An 18,323-nucleotide genomic window follows, 5' to 3' on the forward strand; every position below is an offset into this window, starting at 1 on the left:
AAAAACCAGCATGCACTATGTTAATGTCCTTTACATCTGGTGTGGGTCGGTACACTGTGGACATGGTTCCAGTCAGAGAGTCTTTTAGTGTGTTTATTTCCAAAAGGTCGGACACATAGTTATTATAGCAGTATATATATGTGTGGTCTAAATAAACATAAAAGAATAAATCATTAAATGTAACATAAAGCTAAATGTAGTGAATTATTTCTGTTTAGTAAAGTTACACTACATGACCATAACAGTAAATAATAGATGTTTCAATTATACACTGATGAAGTAATATAAATGATTATGGTTAGTACACAATAACATATTTATGACCTCTGGTGAACAAAAACACAGGTAACAGTGTGACTACATAACAAACATCAACATGAACAATATGATAATAATAAGATCTCAGTTTACACAGTAATTAAACCTTCAATCAATTAAGCTATAAAATCTGTTGGAAATGTGATAAATGAACAATGTAACAGAATGAAGAAACATAAATGAATAAGATCGATTCAGAAAGCAACGTTAACAACATTAGTGTCAATATTTACATGTATGTGCTTCACACACATCAAAGGTTAATGACCCAATTATTGTTTCTCACAGTTTGAGAGTCTGTGTCGTGTCACATTATTAACAGAAGTAGTGCATAGATATGAGCAGAAGAGAACAAAACTATCCAAATGGAACTGATGAATGAATACAATTACACAAAATAAATTGGGGGGGTCTTGAAATACGAATCGACCCCTCACACATATAAAAGCTGGATACCTTTAATATTTACACACAGAGACTCTGAAATGTCATCTGGAGCCTTTAAAAGTGATCAAATCTTTCAAATCAATCCTAAAACAAACAGTTAACCAGTGAAGTGATGATAGAAATGGAATAATATGATCTCTGTTCCTGGTTGGAGTTAAAGTGTGACAGCAGCAGTGTTCTGTGTTAGTTTTATAGATATTGTAATATGTTTTAATGGTGAAAACAGGACTGGACCAGCTGCTGATATGATCATCAAAACTTAGACTGGAATCAAACAATACAAAGTGTCTCAGCACAGGCTTGATGTTGTTATCAACAGAACCAGGATATGATTGGACCTGCATGCAGGTTTTCTGACCAATGAGAAATTATTTCAGAATTGAACTGAATGAAATGAGTGAACATTAAATCTGTCACATCTGTCACATCTGGGCTCGTATTTATCAAGCGTCTCAGAGCAGGAAATCACTCCTAACTGTCCAAAAATGATCAGAGTGACACATCTCTGCTCCTACCTTTTGATCAACTTTCCAAACTTGGTGAATGATTCCTGTGTGTGCCGATATTTAGGAGCTGCAGGAGAGTTCAGGCAGAGATATTCCCTGAGAGGACAGATGTTTGGGAACGCTTGATGACTGTGAGCTTATTAAAAGGGCTAAAAGCTGATTTCAGCTAAATCCAGAGGTACCTGTTCAGTTTGTAGTCAGTTAAGAGACTTAAGTGAAGACGACAAAATCCAGATCCAGACTCCAGATGGATTATCAGGATCCAGCTGATCCTCTCTCAACACTCCTGGATGTTCACTCTCACTCTGACAGAGATCAATCCTTCCATCTGATGAGAGAAGAAGAAAGAACAGAGGAGATAAATGAGTGTTTAGTGAGACTCACTTCATCAGCTGTCAGTCAGTGATGCAGCACATCCAGTATGAAGAGCAGCAGGGACTTCAGTCCTGTTCAGACCAGAAGTGGAACAGCTGTGCAGTGTAGCTTGCTTCCTTTCAGCTCTCATGTTAACGTGTTGGAGTGAACACACTGAGCTCCAAGCTCACACACCTGCACACACTTTTACTATCAAGTGTGTTTCCTCTGCAGATTTCACTCAAGTACACAGAGGAAATAAAGTCCTGAGAGTCATGAACACATCATTACTGCAGAAACAGAGACATTCACTCATCAGTTTACTGATGGATTTACTGCTGATACATGTCAACTCTTATCAAAGTTTAAAGCTACAGAGTCTCTGTGGGATTTGAAGATGTTTCCTGCTGTTAAATCATCACATGACAATCAGTCAGAGCTCTCAGCTAAACAGCTGCTGTGATTCCTGGACTTCAGCAGAGGTTCTGGTCTGTATAAAGACCACATGGTTACTAAACGTAATGATGCTTGTGTGAAATCAGAGCCAGTGATTTGCAGGCTGCAGTCAGACTGATCTTAGAGCTCTGACAAAGATGAACTGATCAATAGTTTAGTGTTGAAATGAGAGAACAAACACTTTGAGATCAGATTTGATGGTGTGACAGTTTGATGATGAGGATCACTGTCTCTATACATCTTGTAAGGCTGTCAGCTGTAATCCAGCTTTATTTCCTGCAGACATCAACACAACAACAACAGTTGTCTTCACATCAACTCAAACACATGATCACAACAAGCTTCTGGCTCATCTGATTGACTGACTGTTCTCTCTCTCTCTGTCTTTCTGTCCAATCCTGAAGCCTGTCACCATTCTCCTCTCACAGCTTCACTGAGGAAAGCAGCACTGAGAAGGTTGGAGGTTCACCAGGAAATACTGGATCTTTGCTTTGATACTGACTGTGTTTAATACTAAACTGCTGAAACCAGCACAGACTGACTCCAACTCTCTACTGACCTCAGAGTCTCCAGTCTGCAGTCTGGACTCTGCTGAAGATCAATCAGCTGCTTCATGTCTGAATCCTGCAGCTTGTTGTTTTCTCTCAGATCCAGCTCTCTGAGATGGGAGGAGTTGGACTTCAGAGCTGAGGCCAGATAATCACAGCTGATCTTTGACAAACTGCAGTGCTCCAATCTGAGTAAAGAATAAATGAAGTCAGTTTAGAAAACAAAGTTCATAATCTGTTCAGAGCTGAAGAAGATTTAAATGTAGAAGTTTAGAAAATGTAAACTTCAAACAGCTGAATAGAAAAAAATCTACCAAAGCTACAGTCGGTGAACTTACCTCAGAGTCTCCAGTCTACAGTTTGGACTCTCCAGTCCAGCAGACAGACGCTTCACTCCTGGATCATACAGATTGTTGTTACTCAGGTCCAGATGTGTCAGATGGGAGGGGTTGGACTTCAGAGCTGAGGCCAAAACTTCACAGTGAGTCTTTGAGAGTCCACAGTTAGAAAGTCTGTAATGACACATATATTACAACATATGTTATCATGAAAGAGGACACTTTATATTTACTTCATGCATTTGATGATGAAACAGTTTGACATTCACTATTTTGATGAACATTTGATCTTCACATCAGTGGTTCAGATCATCTTTTTGAATATTTTAAATCTTTGTTTTCTGAGGCATTTTATTCATTTAATGGAAAGACTTCAAAACAACACCATGTAACACCACTTCCCTCTTTAAAATAAAAAGTTAGTCACCATTGCTCGGTTCAACACACTCACACATTTAAATAACATTTAATAATTAATAACAATACTTATTATAATCCTTCATCTGCACGTTTTAAACACAAGTTTACAAAGTGCTGTAAAGGCATGAAAACTGTTTACAGGTTGTTACTAATAGAATAAATACAGTTCAATTCAGAAACACATCAAAATGATTCAGATCTTATTTTAAAGCCTGCTGAGTAAAATCAGGTATTACCTGTATGTCTGATTATATATCATGTAATAATAACTTTACTGCATTCACTGATAACTTTAAAATACTGATATATGTTGTGATAAAATGCTGCTGTAATAAAACCTCAACCACAACCTCTAATGTCCTTCTAAATTCCCTCTTTGAGTTTGGATCCCTCCACTGCAGCTCAGCAAGGAAATACTCAAGAAACACAAACACACTTACTTGATATGTGGAACTCAGACTGCTGAAGCCTCATATTAGTTTAAACTCTGGAAGTCATTTTTACTCACAACAAGACTGTGGATTTTAAATTCCTGAAAACATTTACATTCTACAGATTTGTGTTCAGCTAATCCTGAAAATTATGAACCAAACATTTGAAACTTCACTGAAGGATTTGAATTTAATAAATAGAAAAAAATCTACCAAAGCTAAAGTCAGTGAACTCACATCAGAGTCTTCAGTCTACAGTTTGGACTCTCCAGTCCAGCAGACAGACACTTCACTGCTGAATCAAACAGCCTGTTCTCACTCAGGTCCAGATGTGTCAGATGAGGGTTGGACTTCAGAGCTGAGGCCAAAACTTCATAGTGAGTCTCTGAGAGTTCACAGTCCTTTAGTCTGTAATGACACATATATTACAACATATGTTATCATGAAAGAGGACACTTTATATTTACTTCATGCATTTGATGATGAAACAGTTTGACATTCACTATTTTGATGAACATTTGATCTTCACATCAGTGGTTCAGATCATCTTTTTGAATATTTTAAATCTTTGTTTTCTGAGGCATTTTATTCCTTTAATGGACAGGTGAGAGATAAACAGGAAACAAGAGGAGAGAGAGACAGAGAATGACATGCAACAAAGGTCCAGCACCAGAATCAAAGCACAGACCAGTAAGCTACCAGAACACTCCCAGTTCAGCTTTTTGGGTCGTAACAGGCTCGTCCGGGATATTGATGCGGTGGCGAAGTGCGTGGCTTCCCCAGTCAAATGAGTGCCCAGCTGGGCTGAGTAATCGGCCTTTCCAACGGACGCTCTTTTGTTGTTTTGCCTTTTTTATTTTCGGGGTTAACTCCGGCCGGGGATTTGTATTCTCCAAAGGGGGCTGGCTTGTCAGGGTTTCGGCCACTGACGTTTATGCCTGTAAGACGCCTCGAGCCCGGCACACCCCAGAAGGTAGATAGGTAAGTTAGGCAGGTTCTGGGGAGGTTTCTTTCTTCTGTGGCACCATTGCTGTCTCTGACATTATATTTGCCGTGTTTGTCTCCGGTGGTGCTGTTTTTTTTTCAGGCTTCAGCAGCATACGCGTTGCTGTGTGGGTTACTGTGTGTGTGGCTCTTCCCAAGGTGTGTGGGGGGACATGGCAACGTTTGACATTGGTGTGTTTCCATCCAACCCGTCTCTGACTGTGTTGGTTAAGTTTAAAAAGAGTGACTTGCATGTGATCGCGGATTATTACGGGATTGTTGTGTCAAGGTCTCCCCTGAAAGCGGAGCTTAAAGCCGTTATTTTGGAGGGTTTGTTGGGTAGGGGAGTGTTAAGTTTGCCGGCTCCTGGGGATGTGTCCCAGTTTGGGGTTAGGGAGAGGATGAGCTTTCGGCAGCGGAGAGCCGCTTAGGTCATCCGACTGGTGAGACTAAAAGGCAGCCGGTTAGTTTTACTCGTGCTGAGCAGAGGGATGGGGTGGTAGCCAGGCCAGTCACATTACCGTCTGTAAGAGCAGATTTGATGTTAATTGTCTTGTGTGTCATGGTCCGATGATGGTCCATGGCGGTTCAGCCTATATAATGTGTAACCTTTTGGGGGCTCGTCAGGTGTTTTCCAACCGGAAGAGGGAAAAACAGTTTTTGACCGCTTCTCTGTGCTGTGCTGTGCTGCGCTGCGCACGGTATGCTTCATGCGGATACGTATATGAGATAATGTATGACTTAAAAGCATAAGATGTCAAATAAATGGAATTGTTTGCATCTATACTAAAAAGCAACTGGACTCTCATTCATCCGTTATGCAAAATCAAAGCGTGTCAATAAGTTTCCTGTTGAAATGCCTCAGTGGCTTAAAGCATTGGCTTAGCTTCTACAATTAAAGTCAAAAACTGTCTGAAAGATCGACAACAGTTGCTGGAGCGGCAAGTTGGACTTTTTGTTCCCGTGTTGGTGTTAAACGCGAAGAAAAGGTTGGAAATTGGTCCTTTGTTGCGTTTGGTGGTGGACACGAGGAACAGAGAGCCATGGTACAGGCCTTGGGGGACGATCGGCGCATCAGCTGAGCGTCAGCTGCTCACCTGCCGACTGGACACGCCGGTGAGGAGACCCAACTCGAGGAGGATCGGGCGAGGAGACGCCGGTGATAACGCCGAAGAACTTCTCACGGCCACAGTCTTCAGCCATAGGTAAGGTAGGGCTACCATTGATAAGAGATGGCCATCTAATCTAAAAGTGTGCACACGTATGGGCGTAATCCCAATGCATTGGTTGCTGAAGTGAAAAAACATTTGACTGGGTTTGATTGACATGTTGTGGACTGTCGGACTTTAAATGGAGGACTTGGGGACTAATGTGGACACATCGTCGGGTGTCCATGCGCCAGTTGCTGCCGGCAAACTGGACTCTGTGGCCGCCGGCGGTAGCGACACACGGAAAAGCCAACGAGTGGTCAAACTTTCCGTTAAAGGACTCGCAGACAAGATCGACCGACTACAAACTGTTCGAAAGGTTAAACTAAACAAAGCAAGTGCTTTAAGGAAATCAATACAAGAGTCTATGCAAAGAATTAAAATCCATCCATCCATCCATCCTTCTTCTTTCCGCTTATCCGGGGTCGGGTCGCGGGGGCAGCAGCCTAAGCAGGGAAACCCAGACTTCCCTCTCCCCAGCCACTTCGTCCAGCTCTTCCCGGGGGATCCCGAGGCGTTCCCAGGCCAGCCGAGAGACATAGTCTCTCCAGCGTGTCCTGGGTCTTCCCCGGGGTCTCCTACCGGTGGGACGTGCCCTGAACACCTCACCCGGGAGGCGTCCGGGAGGCATCCTAACTAGATGCCCGAGCCACCTCATCTGGCTCTTCTCAACGCGGAGGAGCAGCGGGTCTACTCCGAGCTCCTCCCGGATGGCCGAGCTTCTCACCCTATCTCTAAGGGAGAGCCCAGCCACCCTACGGAGGAAGCTCATTTCGGCCGCTTGCACCCGCAAGAATTAAAATGTCTGAGGTAAAAGGTTCTCTACATGGGTTTATTGAACTGTGTGATGAAATAAGATGTATGCATGATTCTGTGATGATTTTGTTGCCACAGGAGGAACAGGAAAGGCATGAAACATGGTTCAAGGCTAAAATGATGTTCAATGATGAATTTATTGATGAAGTTCAAATGTGGGTGAAATCAAATGAAAATCAAGTGTCTGAAATTGAGAATAATGGTGATAAAGGTGTTGAACATGATGGTATAAATCCAAATGACAGTGTTTCTAATGTGGGTAAAAATTCAGACAAAAGTTTCACAAGCCACAGGTCAAGCACTGCTTCCTCTGTAAAAATAAAAGCAACAGCACAAAAGGCTGCAATCATGGATCGAATGGCAGCCATAAAGGAACGACATGCACTGGAGGAACAAGAGCAAAAAATAAAAAGGAAAAAGGAATTGCTCGAATTGGAGACAGAACTTGCTGCATCTGATGCTATGTTGGCAGCTTTACAAGCTATGGATGGACAAAGGCTCTCTCAGGCAACAGATGGTATGAACTCTTATTTTGAAAGGGAAAAAAGGAAACTGGCACCACAAACACTCAACCCATTGGTCAAGGAGTATGAGCCTGCAGCCTGTGAAACACAAAAGCAAGTGGATTGGTCAATGCAACAAAATCAAAGGCACTCAATAGATATGCAAACAAAACACAATAAAAAAAATGTCATCTGTGGAAACATCACAGCATGATCAAAGAGCTGCTTGGGTGACACAAAACGGACAACACTTGAATCATGGACAAAATTATCAGACTCCACTTGGTGATATTGTGAGTATTATGTGCAAACAAAATGAAATCACAGCCTCTTTGGTGAACCAACAACGCCTGCTCTCTCTGCCACCACGTGACATACCTGTCTTTGAGGGAGATCCATTTCAATACAAAGCCTTCATAAACTCATTTGAACAAGGCGTGGAGGACAAAGCAAGTAAGGCTGACTGCTTGTATTACCTGGAACAGTTCACCAGAGGGCAACCTAGGGAACTAGTGCAAAGTTGTCAACACATGGATCCTGAACGTGGATTAATTGTGGCTAAAGCTCTGCTTCAGGAACATTTTGGTAATGAGTATAAGATTGCTAATGCATATATTGAAAAAGCTTTAACCTGGCCAGCAATAAAATCAGAGGATGTTAAATCGTTGCAAGCCTATGGTTTGTTTCTACGTGGATGCTGTAATGTGATGGAAGAGCTTCCTCATATGCAGGAAATGGACATGCCAAGCAATATGAAAACAGTGGTCTGTAAATTACCATATAAATATTGTGAAAGGTGGAGAGCTGTTGCTCACGATATAATGGAAAAATACAATCAAAGGGCACATTTTGTTGATGTTGTTGCATTTTTGGAGAAACAAGTGAGGATCCTTTCTGATCCAATTTTTGGAAATCTTGAACCACCTGTACCACAGAATGTAACTGCTTCAAAACCCTGCAACAAATTCAAAATGCAAACAAAATCATTCAGAGGGAAAGGAAGTAGTTTTGCCACTACAGTAATGCCTGTCAACTCATCTGAAGAAAATGCTCACACAAGCAATGCAAAGAGACAGGACATATTGTATTGTTCTTGCTGTACACGTGCTCACCTCTTGGAGAAATGCCAACAGTTCCAACGTAAAAAGCATAGAGAAAAGATCTGGTTCCTAAAGGAAAAAGGAATATGATTTGGTTGTTTAAAGGTTGGACACATAAGCCGTGACTGTAAGAAATGCTTGGTCTGTGAGGTTTGTGAACAACAACATCCCACTGCACTTCATATTCCAAAGACCAATGTTGAGTCGTAACGCACATCGGAGCCACCTGAGGAAAATCCATCAACTTCTTCCCAGGTATGTGGACGCACAGGGGCCGGTAATGACCGTTGCATTCTCTCCATTGTCCCAGTGCAGGTCAAATCTACAAAAGGAAATGAAATCATTCACACATACGCATTCTTAGACCCTGGGAGTACAGCCACATTTTGCACTGAGCATCTTATGCAGCGATTGATCATCACAGGAAAAAGAACACATTTTCTTTTGAAAACGATGGGACAGGAAAAGGTTGTTCCCACTTTTGCTGTGTCTGGAATGGAGGTTGCAGATCTTGCAGGAAAACGTTTTTTCCCTTTGCCTGAAGTTCTCACACAGAAGGAGATGCCAGTCACTCCAGACAACATGGTGACTGCTGCTGATTTGGAAAGGTGGCCTTATTTGTCCAAGGTTCACATCTTTTCCATAAAGGCCAATGTGGACCTACTGATAGGAACCAATGCTCCCAGGTTATTGGAACCATGGGAAGTGGTGAACAGTTGTGGACACGGTCCATACGCTATAAGAACAGTGTTGGGCTGGGTTATAAATGGGCCTTTAAATGGAAAATGCAGTAATGAAATGAAGCCTTCCTCTGTTGTGGTGAATCGTATTTCAGTGTCTAATTTGGAAATCATGCTGAACAATCAGTATAAGCATGATTTTAATGAACGGCCTTCAGAGGACAAAGAGATGTCTAGAGAAGACATAAAGTTTATGGAAATTATGGAATCCTCTGCAACTCTACAGGAAGAGAGATACTGCCTTAGGTTGCCCTTCAAGAGACTGGATGCTCACCTGCCAAACAGCTTTAAAGTAGCAAAGCAAAGGATACTTGGACTCAGGAAAAGGTTTATGAGCAACCCAGAATTTCACAAAGAATATTCAAGTTGTCTAAATGATGTCATTGAAAAGGGCTATGCAGAAAAGGTGCCTCTGGAACAGACGCAAGGCAGACCAGGAAAGGTGTGGTACATACCCCACCACGGTGTCTATCATCCCAAAAAGGGTTCTCTTCGAGTGGTATTGGATGGTGGAGCCACATATCAAGGCACGTCATTGAACAGCGAACTGTTGCAAGGGCCAAATCTTACCAGTTCACTGCTTGGAGTCCTCACTCGTTTCAGACAGGAACCTGTGGCATGTATGGGTGACATCCAGGCAATGTTTTATCAGGTGAAGGTGGCAGAAGAAGACAGAGACTTTCTGCGCTTTCTCTGGTGGCCGGAGGGAGACCTCAGCAAAGAACTAGCAGTCTACAGGATGACAGTGCACATGTTTGGGGCCGTGTCCTCACCCAGTTGCGCTAGCTATGCGCTAAGGAAAACTGCTGATGATAATAGCTCTGACTTTTCTGCAGAAACTGTTCAAGCTGTTAAACAAAACTTTTATGTGGATGACTGTTTGCTGAGTTTGAGCTCTGAGAAGGCAGCAAAGCAACGAGTCAAAGAGCTTAGCGCTCTGTGTAAGAGAGGTGGATTTGTCTTGGAGAAGTGGGTGAGTAACAGTCGTTCAGTGCTGCAGACCATTGCTGAAGATCAGAGGGCAAAGGATCTAAAAGAGCTTGATCTGGATAGAGACAAACTTCCCATTGAGAGAGCTCTGGGTCTGCTCTGGTGCGTAGAGTCAGACTCATTTAAGTTCAAGATGGAATTCAAACAGCAGTCTCTAACCCGACGGGGGATGTTGTCTACAATCAGCTCTGTATATGATCCTCTGGGATTTCTGTCGCCAGTCACTCTGTCTGCTAAGATGCTACAACAGGAGCTCTGTAGAAGAAACTGTGGATGGGATGATGCAATACCACCAGACATCTTGCAGCAATGGGAAGCGTGGTTACAGGAGGTCACGCTGTTGTCATCATTCAAAGCTGAACGCTGTTTAAAGCTGGAAAACTTTGGTGACCTCATATGTAGCCAACTGCATCACTTTGCAGATACCAGCAAAGATGGCTATGGCACTGTAAGTTACATCAGGCTGAAGAACTCCAGAGGTGAGGATCATGTTACGTTCCTTCTGGGCAAAGCCAGAGTCACACCTTTAAAGGCTCTAACAATCCCAAGATTGGAATTAACTGCTGCCGTCCTAGCTGCCAAAGTGGATGCCATGCTAAAGGCCGAGCTTCAAATCCAGCTGGATGAGTCTGTGTTTTGGACGGACAGCACGTCAGTGTTGAAATACATCAATAATGAAGATCGCCGATTTCACACGTTTGTGGCAAATAGGATCTCAGCCATACGAGAAATCTCAAGCCCTGCTCAATGGAGACATATTGGCACCAAAGACAATCCGGCCAATGTTGCATCACGGGGGATGAAAGTGTCAGAGTTTCTAAAAAATCATAGCTGGCTGCAGGGACCCAGTTTTCTTTGGAAGTCTGAGGCAGATTGGCCAGTAAGTAATCATGATGTCAGGATGGATTCTGATGATCCAGAGGTCAGGAAGGAGGCCTATATGAATGTCACTGTTCATGATGCACTGAATGCTACTGATCATCTCATAAGTTACTTTTCATGTTGGAGAAGACTTAAAGTGGCAGTGGCTTGGTTCCTAAGGTTGAAAGGTCATCTGTTGGAGCTCAGTCGTCAGCGAAAGGCCTCTGGACCGCAGACTGGTCAAGTGGGAGGAAAAAGGGCTACTGTTAAACAGCAGAGCAGTGTCCTTACACCAAAGGATTTGGACGAGGCTGAGCTAGCTGTCATTTGCTACTGTCAGCAGCAAAGGTTTGCACTTGAAATTTCCTCACTGTTGTCTGAGAAGCACACAGTAAGCAAACAAAGTTCCATTTACAAGCTGGATCCCATTTTGGAAAATGGACTCTTAAGAGTGGGAGGGAGATTAAGCAAAGGAGCGATGCCGTCAGAGGAAAAACATCCCCTCATCCTTTCTAAGGAGCAGCATATCTCCAAGCTTCTTCTCAGGAACGTGCACCAACTACTGGGACACAGTGGGCGGAACCATACACTATCTACACTCAGGAGGAAATACTGGATAACTAATGCCAATGCGGCTGTGAGGAAGATCATATCCCAGTGCAGTTATTGCAGACGCCTTAATGGCAGGGCCATGGAACAGAAGATGGCGGATCTTCCTAAGGAGAGAATTGTTCCAGATCTGCCTCCGTTCACAAACGTCGATTGACGTTGATTATTTTGGTCCTGTGGGGATAAAAAGAGGGAGAGCAACTTGCAAGAGGTATGGAGTGTTATTCACCTGTATGGCCAGCCGAGCAGTTCATCTAGAAGTGGCAAACTCGTTGGAAACAGACGCTTGCATTAATGCAATACGACGCTTTATCAGCAGGAGAGGTCAAGTCATTCACATCCGATCTGACAATGGAACAAATTTTATTGGAGCAGAGAGAGAACTACATGAGGCTGTTGGTGAGCTGAATCATGAGCGCATTCAAGGAGCTTTAATTTCAGCAGGAGTTAAATGGAGCTTCAATCCTCCAGCCGGGTCTCATCATGGCGGAGTTTGGGAACGTATGATACGCATAGTCAGGCGTGTTCTCAACTCAGTTTTACACCAGCAGACACTTGATGATGACGGGCTTCACACAGTCATGTGTGAGGTTGAAGCTATTCTGAATGATCGTCCTATCACACAGCTGTCTGACGACCCAAATGACTTGGAACCGCTCACTCCCAACCATCTTCTTCTTCTGAAGGGAAAACCAGCCTTACCACCAGGACTTTTCAAATCGTCTGACATGTATGTGAAGCGGCGCTGGAGACAAGCTCAGTACATTTCAGATTTGTTTTGGAAGCGTTGGATCCGGTAATATCTGCCCCTATTGCAAGAAAGACAGAAGTGGAATTAGAGGAAACAGAGTCTGGCTGTTGGAGATGTTGTTGCCATTATGGATCCCTCAACCCCTCGTGGTTCCTGGCTTCTTGGGAAAGTGTTGGAGATTTTTCCTGATGCAAAGGGCATGGTGCGTTCTGTGAAGCTACAGACTAAAAACAGTGTTATTGAGAGACCTGTGACCAAACTTTGCCTGGTACAAGAAGGGAAATTTGCATTTTCATATACTCATATCGTGCTCTTATTATTATTGTCTGTATTGAATTGCCATGTCTGCCGGCCATGACAATTAGGGGCCGGAGTGTAAGAGCAGATTTTATGTTAATTGTCTTGTGTGTCATGGTCCGATTATGATTGGCGGGTCAGCCTATATAATGTGTAACCTTTTGGGGGCTCGTCAGGTGTTTTCCAACCGGAAGAGGGAAAACAGTTTTTGACTGCTTCTCTGTGCTGTGCTGTGCTGCGCACGGTATGCTTCATGCGGATACGTATATGAGATAATGTATGACTTAAAAGCATAAGATGTCAAATAAATGGAATTGTTTGCATCTATACTAAAAAGCAACTGGACTCTCATTCATCCGTTATGCAAAATCAAAGCGTGTCAATAAGTTTCCTGTTGAAATGCCTCAGTGGCTTAAAGCATTGGCTTAGCTTCTACACCGTCTTTTGTCCCGTTCTCTGCTGAGTCATCTCCTGGCTCCAAGTTGGATGCCAGGTTAAAAATCCGTCTGGCTCGACTCCAATTAGAAAAGGAGGAGTGTAAGCAGGAGCGCGAGTATCAGTTTCGTAGGGAGATAGAGCTTAAGAGGCTGGAGGCACGGTCTTCTGATATTCACTTTACATTGGGTCTAGCTTTCTCCTTTGATGTGAGCAAACACATTTCTTTGGTCCCTGTGTTTCGTGAATCAGAGGTTGAGTCATACTTTGGCGCATTTGAGCGTATTGCCGCTGCTTTACGATGGCCAGAAGATGTATGGGCTATCTTGTTGCAATGTAAGTTGACAGGCAGGGCTCAGGAGGCTTGTTCTTCCTTGTCGGTGGAAGATGGACTGAATTATGACCAGGTTAAGAGTGCTATTCTGCGTGCCTATGAGCTGTTGCCTGAATCTTACAGACAGCGTTATCCACCACTTCCAAAACGGAGAGGCAATGTTTCTTTTGCCGTAAGACAGGCCACTTAATTGCCAACTGCACTGGCTGGGAACGTAGTCGGGGGTTTACTTTACAACCAAAAGGGGTGGGGTTGATCAAAACATCTCTCAGTGACACATCGATCGTGTCAGGAGTGCCAGATGACTGTTTTAAAGCTTTCATATTCTCCTGTTATGTGTCTCTCACAGGAAAGGCAGAGGACCAGCGTCTGGTGAGAGTCTTACGTGACACTGCCTGTTCTCAGTCTCTCATTCTTTCCAGTGTCCTGCCTTCAGGTGTCGCATCTGATGTGAGTGCTGTGGTTAGAGGGATTGAAATGGGTTTTGTTCCTTCACCCCTACGTTTTGTTCATGTGGAATCTGTCTTAGCCACTGTTTTTTTCCCTGTTGGGGTCCGCTCCTTTTTTCCCATTGCTGGCATTGATTTTATCATGGGAAACGACATTGCTGGCAGTAAAGTATATCCTGTGCCTGAGGTTGTTACTGAGCTTTTGCCCGAGTCTGATCGGGATGATCTAGTCAAACAGCCCCCTGATGTCTTTGTAGTTAGTGTGCTAACTAGAGCCCGTAAGCAGGCCCAGGAGGTTGATTTGTCTGACGCACTGTTTGTGTCTGTTCTGTCCCAAGATGTGTTACCCTCTAATGGGCAGCAGTGTGGCAGGCGGTCTAATTCAGAGTTTTCAAGCTATGTAGTCCTGTGGTTCCTTTTGTCTGGAATGATGATTGTGACTAAGTGTTGAGGCTATGCATATAACCTAATGTAAGTTTATTTATTTATTGTTACCAACACATCCTGTGGGATTTTTGTTTTCGGGAGGTGGGGTTCATTCTTATGGGTGGGGGTGTTACATGCCGTGTTGTGTTTGGTGCTGTTTCCTTGTTTTTCTTTTCACCAGGTAACACCCTCCTCCTCCCTCCACTGATTAACGCAGCTGTGGCCCATCAGGGCTTAGGTGTTTAATAGCCCTGGAAAGCTGGTGCCGGGACAGTGGGCCTTCCGGCAGCGTGCTGATCATACTTGTGTGGTGGTGTGCGCGTGTGTCCAGTGGCGTTGTCCTATTGAATCATCTTTAAGTCGGCTTCCCTTATTTGGGAGCTTGTTTTGGTTTGATCTTTAATAAATCACTGCCTTGCAGTTAACATAGTTTGCTCCCTGGTGGTTGTTATTGTTATGCCTTTTGTTAGTTGTTTTGCTTGTTACTTCCTCTAACAATGCATTTCACCAGGTTTGAATGAAGCCTCTAACACTCAAAGGAAGAGAAATAGAAGAAAAACTGTAAAATACAATAATTACTAGAAATAAATAGAATAAGTGTTCATTAACTTAACAGCTATAAACAACCAACTGAAACATCAACATTATTTACACATCTGAGACTAAATATAACTGACATGTTATTTCAACTATAAACAAGTAGAGCAATATTTTAACTATAATAAGAATTTTATATTATTTATATTTGAAGAACTAAACTACTAATCTACACTGATTCATAATGTTAATCACATCTGGACTTACCGAGCCTTTCTGCAGTTCCTCACAGCTGGGATCAGTCTCCGTCGTCCCTCCCATGATGTTTTGTACTTCTTCAGGTCCAACTCATCCAGAACCTGCTCTGACAACTGCAGCATGTAGACCAGAGCTGAGCAGTGGATCTCAGAGAGTTTCTTCTCTGATCTGTCCTCTGACTTCAGGAACTCTTGGATCTCCTGATGTACTGAGCGCTCGTTCATCTCCAGCAGACAGTGAAAGATGTTGATGATTCTGTCAGGAGAGATATCCTTACTGTTCATCTCCTTCAGGTTGTTGATGACTCTCTCGATGATTTCTGGACTGTTGTCTGTCTGACCCAGCAGGCCTCCTAAGAGACTCTGGTTGGACTCCAGAGAGAGGCCATGAAGGAAGCGGACAAACAGGTCCAGGTGGCCATTTTCACTTTTGAGAGATTTCTCCATGGCTGCCTGCAGGAAGTCATCCAGAGATGAGTCACTCAGTTTGTTTCCCAGGAAGTCCTCCAGTACCTTTGTCTTCCTGCTGGTGTAACAGTGGTACATGTAGACAGCAGCCAGAAACTCCTGAACGCTCAGATGAACAAAGCTGTAGACTGTTTTCTGGAAGATCACACTCTCTCTTTTGAAGATCTGTGTACAAACTCCTGATAACACAGAGGCCTCTGTGACATCAAGACCATACTGCTCCAGGTCTTCTTGGTAGAACATGATGTTTCCTTTCTCCAGTTGTTCAAACGCCAGCCTCCCCAGCTTCAGAAGAAGGTTCCTGTCAGCCTCCGTCAGCTCCTGTGGACTCGTCTCATGTCCCTCATCATACTTTTTCTTCTTCCTCTTTGTCTGAACCAGCAGGAAGTGTGAGTACATGTCAGTCAGGGTCTTGGGCAGCTCTCCTCTCTGGTCTGGAGTCAACATGTGTTCCAGAACTGTAGCAGTGATCCAGCAGAAGACTGGGATGTGACACATGATGTGGAGGCTCCTGGATGTCTTGATGTGTGAGATGATTGTGCTGGACTGCTCTTCATCACTGAATCTCCTCCTGAAGTACTCCTCCTTCTGGGCGTCAGTGAAGCCTCGTACTTCTGTTACCCTGTCCACACATGAAGGAGGGATCTGATTGGCTGCTGCAGGTCGAGAAGTGATCCAGACGAGAGCCGAGGGAAGCAGCTTCCCCTCGATGAGGTTTGTCAACAGCACGCTGACTGATGACTTCTGTGTGACATCAGACACGACCTCAATGTTGTTGAAATCCAGTGAAAGTCTGCTTTCATCCAGGCCGTCAAAGATGAACAGAACTTTACAGACAGCGAGCTTCTCTGCTGTGAGCCTCTGTAATGTTGGATAGAAAACATGGATCAGCATGAGCAGACTGTACTGCTCATCTTTGATCAAGTTCAGCGACCTGAACGAGAACAGAATCAGCAGACTGATATCTTGGTTGTTGGAGCGCTGTGCCCAGTCCAGAGTGAACTTCAGCACTGAGAAGGTTTTTCCAACGCCAGCGATGCCGTTCATGAGAACCAGTCTGATGTGTTTCTGCTGGTCAGGTAAGACTTTAAAGATGTCCTGACACTTGATTGGAGCGTCATGGAGGGTCTTCATCTTGGAAGCTGTTTCAAGCTGCCTCACCTCATGTTGGGTATTAACCTCTTCACTCTGTCCCTCTGTGATGTGGACCTCAGTGAAGATGCTGATGAGGGGAATTTTACTTCCTGCTTCATCAGTTCCTTGAGTCACACATTCACATGTGCTGCTCAGACTGATCTGATGTTCATCTAAAACCTCCTGCAGACCACTTTCTGCTGAAAGAGAAGAAAAAAGGTAGAATGAAACAGAAATCAGTGTGACTGTTAATGTTCAGTAGGATAGAGGAGGTAGATTCCTGTCCTGTTTTCAGAGATGATGACATCAGCGGACAGATCTTCAGTCTTACTTTGTACAGTGCTGGTCTGACTGTCTGTCTGCAGTCCAGGTCTGGTTCTGGATCTTTCTGCACACTGGGGACAGGAGGAGTGTCCTGATGAAGCAGACTGGTCCCAGTATGAGGTGATGCACTGTCTGCAGAACCAGTGTCCACAGCTGGTAGAGACTGGATCCTTCAGGACGTCCTGACACAAAGAACAGCAGGACAGCTGCTCCTCCACAGAAACAGCCCTCCTCTTCCTCTCTCTGTGGACATGAACACATTCTTTATGACACATGACTTTAGTGGAGGCCAACCGACAGCTCACAAGCTTCATGCAGCTCCATTAAAAGTCAGGAACAATAAGCAGGAGGAAACTGAGCCAAACAGAAAAGTCCACTAGTGAAAAATAACAGACTGCTGCTCTTTTGTGTTGTGCTGCTGAACAGAGAGCTCTGCTAAATATCTTCATAATGCATCTTTTCATTAGTGTTTCTCTCTCTCTGTTTCTGCTATAGTCTCTCTCCCTCTGTGTGAGTGTGATACAACAGTTTGACACATTTGACTTTTCCCAAACGTTAAATGTCAGACTCAGTTTCCTCTGCTGCAGTGGTCAGTCTGCAGTGATAAATCAGCTGCAGCAGGCTGTTTCTATACATTTACATGACCTCCTCCCATATTTAGTGTCTTTGAACAGGAACACGTTAAGACACAGTCTGTATTACATGAGACCAAACATTGTACCTGCTGCTGCAGTCCTTTAGTAAATAAGGACAGACACAGTTTGACTTGTTAGTAAATCCTTAGTAAATATCACCCTGGGTTACCTGCTGCTACTTTACATTTATTGACTGGAAAATCAAACAGCAATACCAGCCCTGTCTCTGTCTCTGGTTAACATGAACATGAAGATCTGTTGTAGATTACAGCTGAATGGAAGCTACTTCATTATTTCTTTCCTTCATATCTACACTACAACCTTCATGAAAGCGTCTCACTGAATCATCTTCAGGTCAGTTTACAGTAGAAACAGTCTCTTACTTTGTGTCTGAGGGTCCAGGTTCATTACTGAAGGTTGGAGGTACATTATTGGACCGGTCACTCTTCATAGACGGACAGCTGGATATTACAGACTCTGCTCTCTGTCTGTAGAAACAATTATTTAACACATATAATTAGTTCTTCTAAAGCTCGGATGTAACATGAAACATGATTTAATAAAGACGACTAATAGTTGTGTTCATATCTTCTGCATGTTCTAAACATTTTATCTTCAGCTGCAAACTGGATCAATTTCAAGAGGTT

At 43.6% G+C, this 18,323-nt stretch overlaps 1 protein-coding gene across 1 annotated transcript in view; it reads right to left on the reverse strand.

Moving 5' to 3' along the window:
- LOC133979436 (uncharacterized) overlaps positions 1 to 18,323 on the reverse strand; it is a 1,726,912-nt gene that overhangs the window by 1,704,125 nt on the left and 4,464 nt on the right. Inside the window, exons 2-6 of the mRNA XM_062417946.1 lie at positions 17,049 to 17,274; positions 15,126 to 16,917; positions 4,056 to 4,226; positions 2,968 to 3,141; positions 2,641 to 2,817 (exon numbers count right to left, since the gene is read on the reverse strand). Of these exons, the coding sequence (XP_062273930.1) occupies positions 2,641 to 2,817; positions 2,968 to 3,141; positions 4,056 to 4,226; positions 15,126 to 16,917; positions 17,049 to 17,274 (2,540 nt within the window). The remainder of the gene's footprint in view (positions 1 to 2,640; positions 2,818 to 2,967; positions 3,142 to 4,055; positions 4,227 to 15,125; positions 16,918 to 17,048; positions 17,275 to 18,323) is intronic.

The sequence above is a fragment of the Scomber scombrus genome, chromosome 4, assembly GCF_963691925.1.
Source record: "Scomber scombrus chromosome 4, fScoSco1.1, whole genome shotgun sequence".
Classification (NCBI taxonomy): domain Eukaryota; kingdom Metazoa; phylum Chordata; class Actinopteri; order Scombriformes; family Scombridae; genus Scomber; species Scomber scombrus.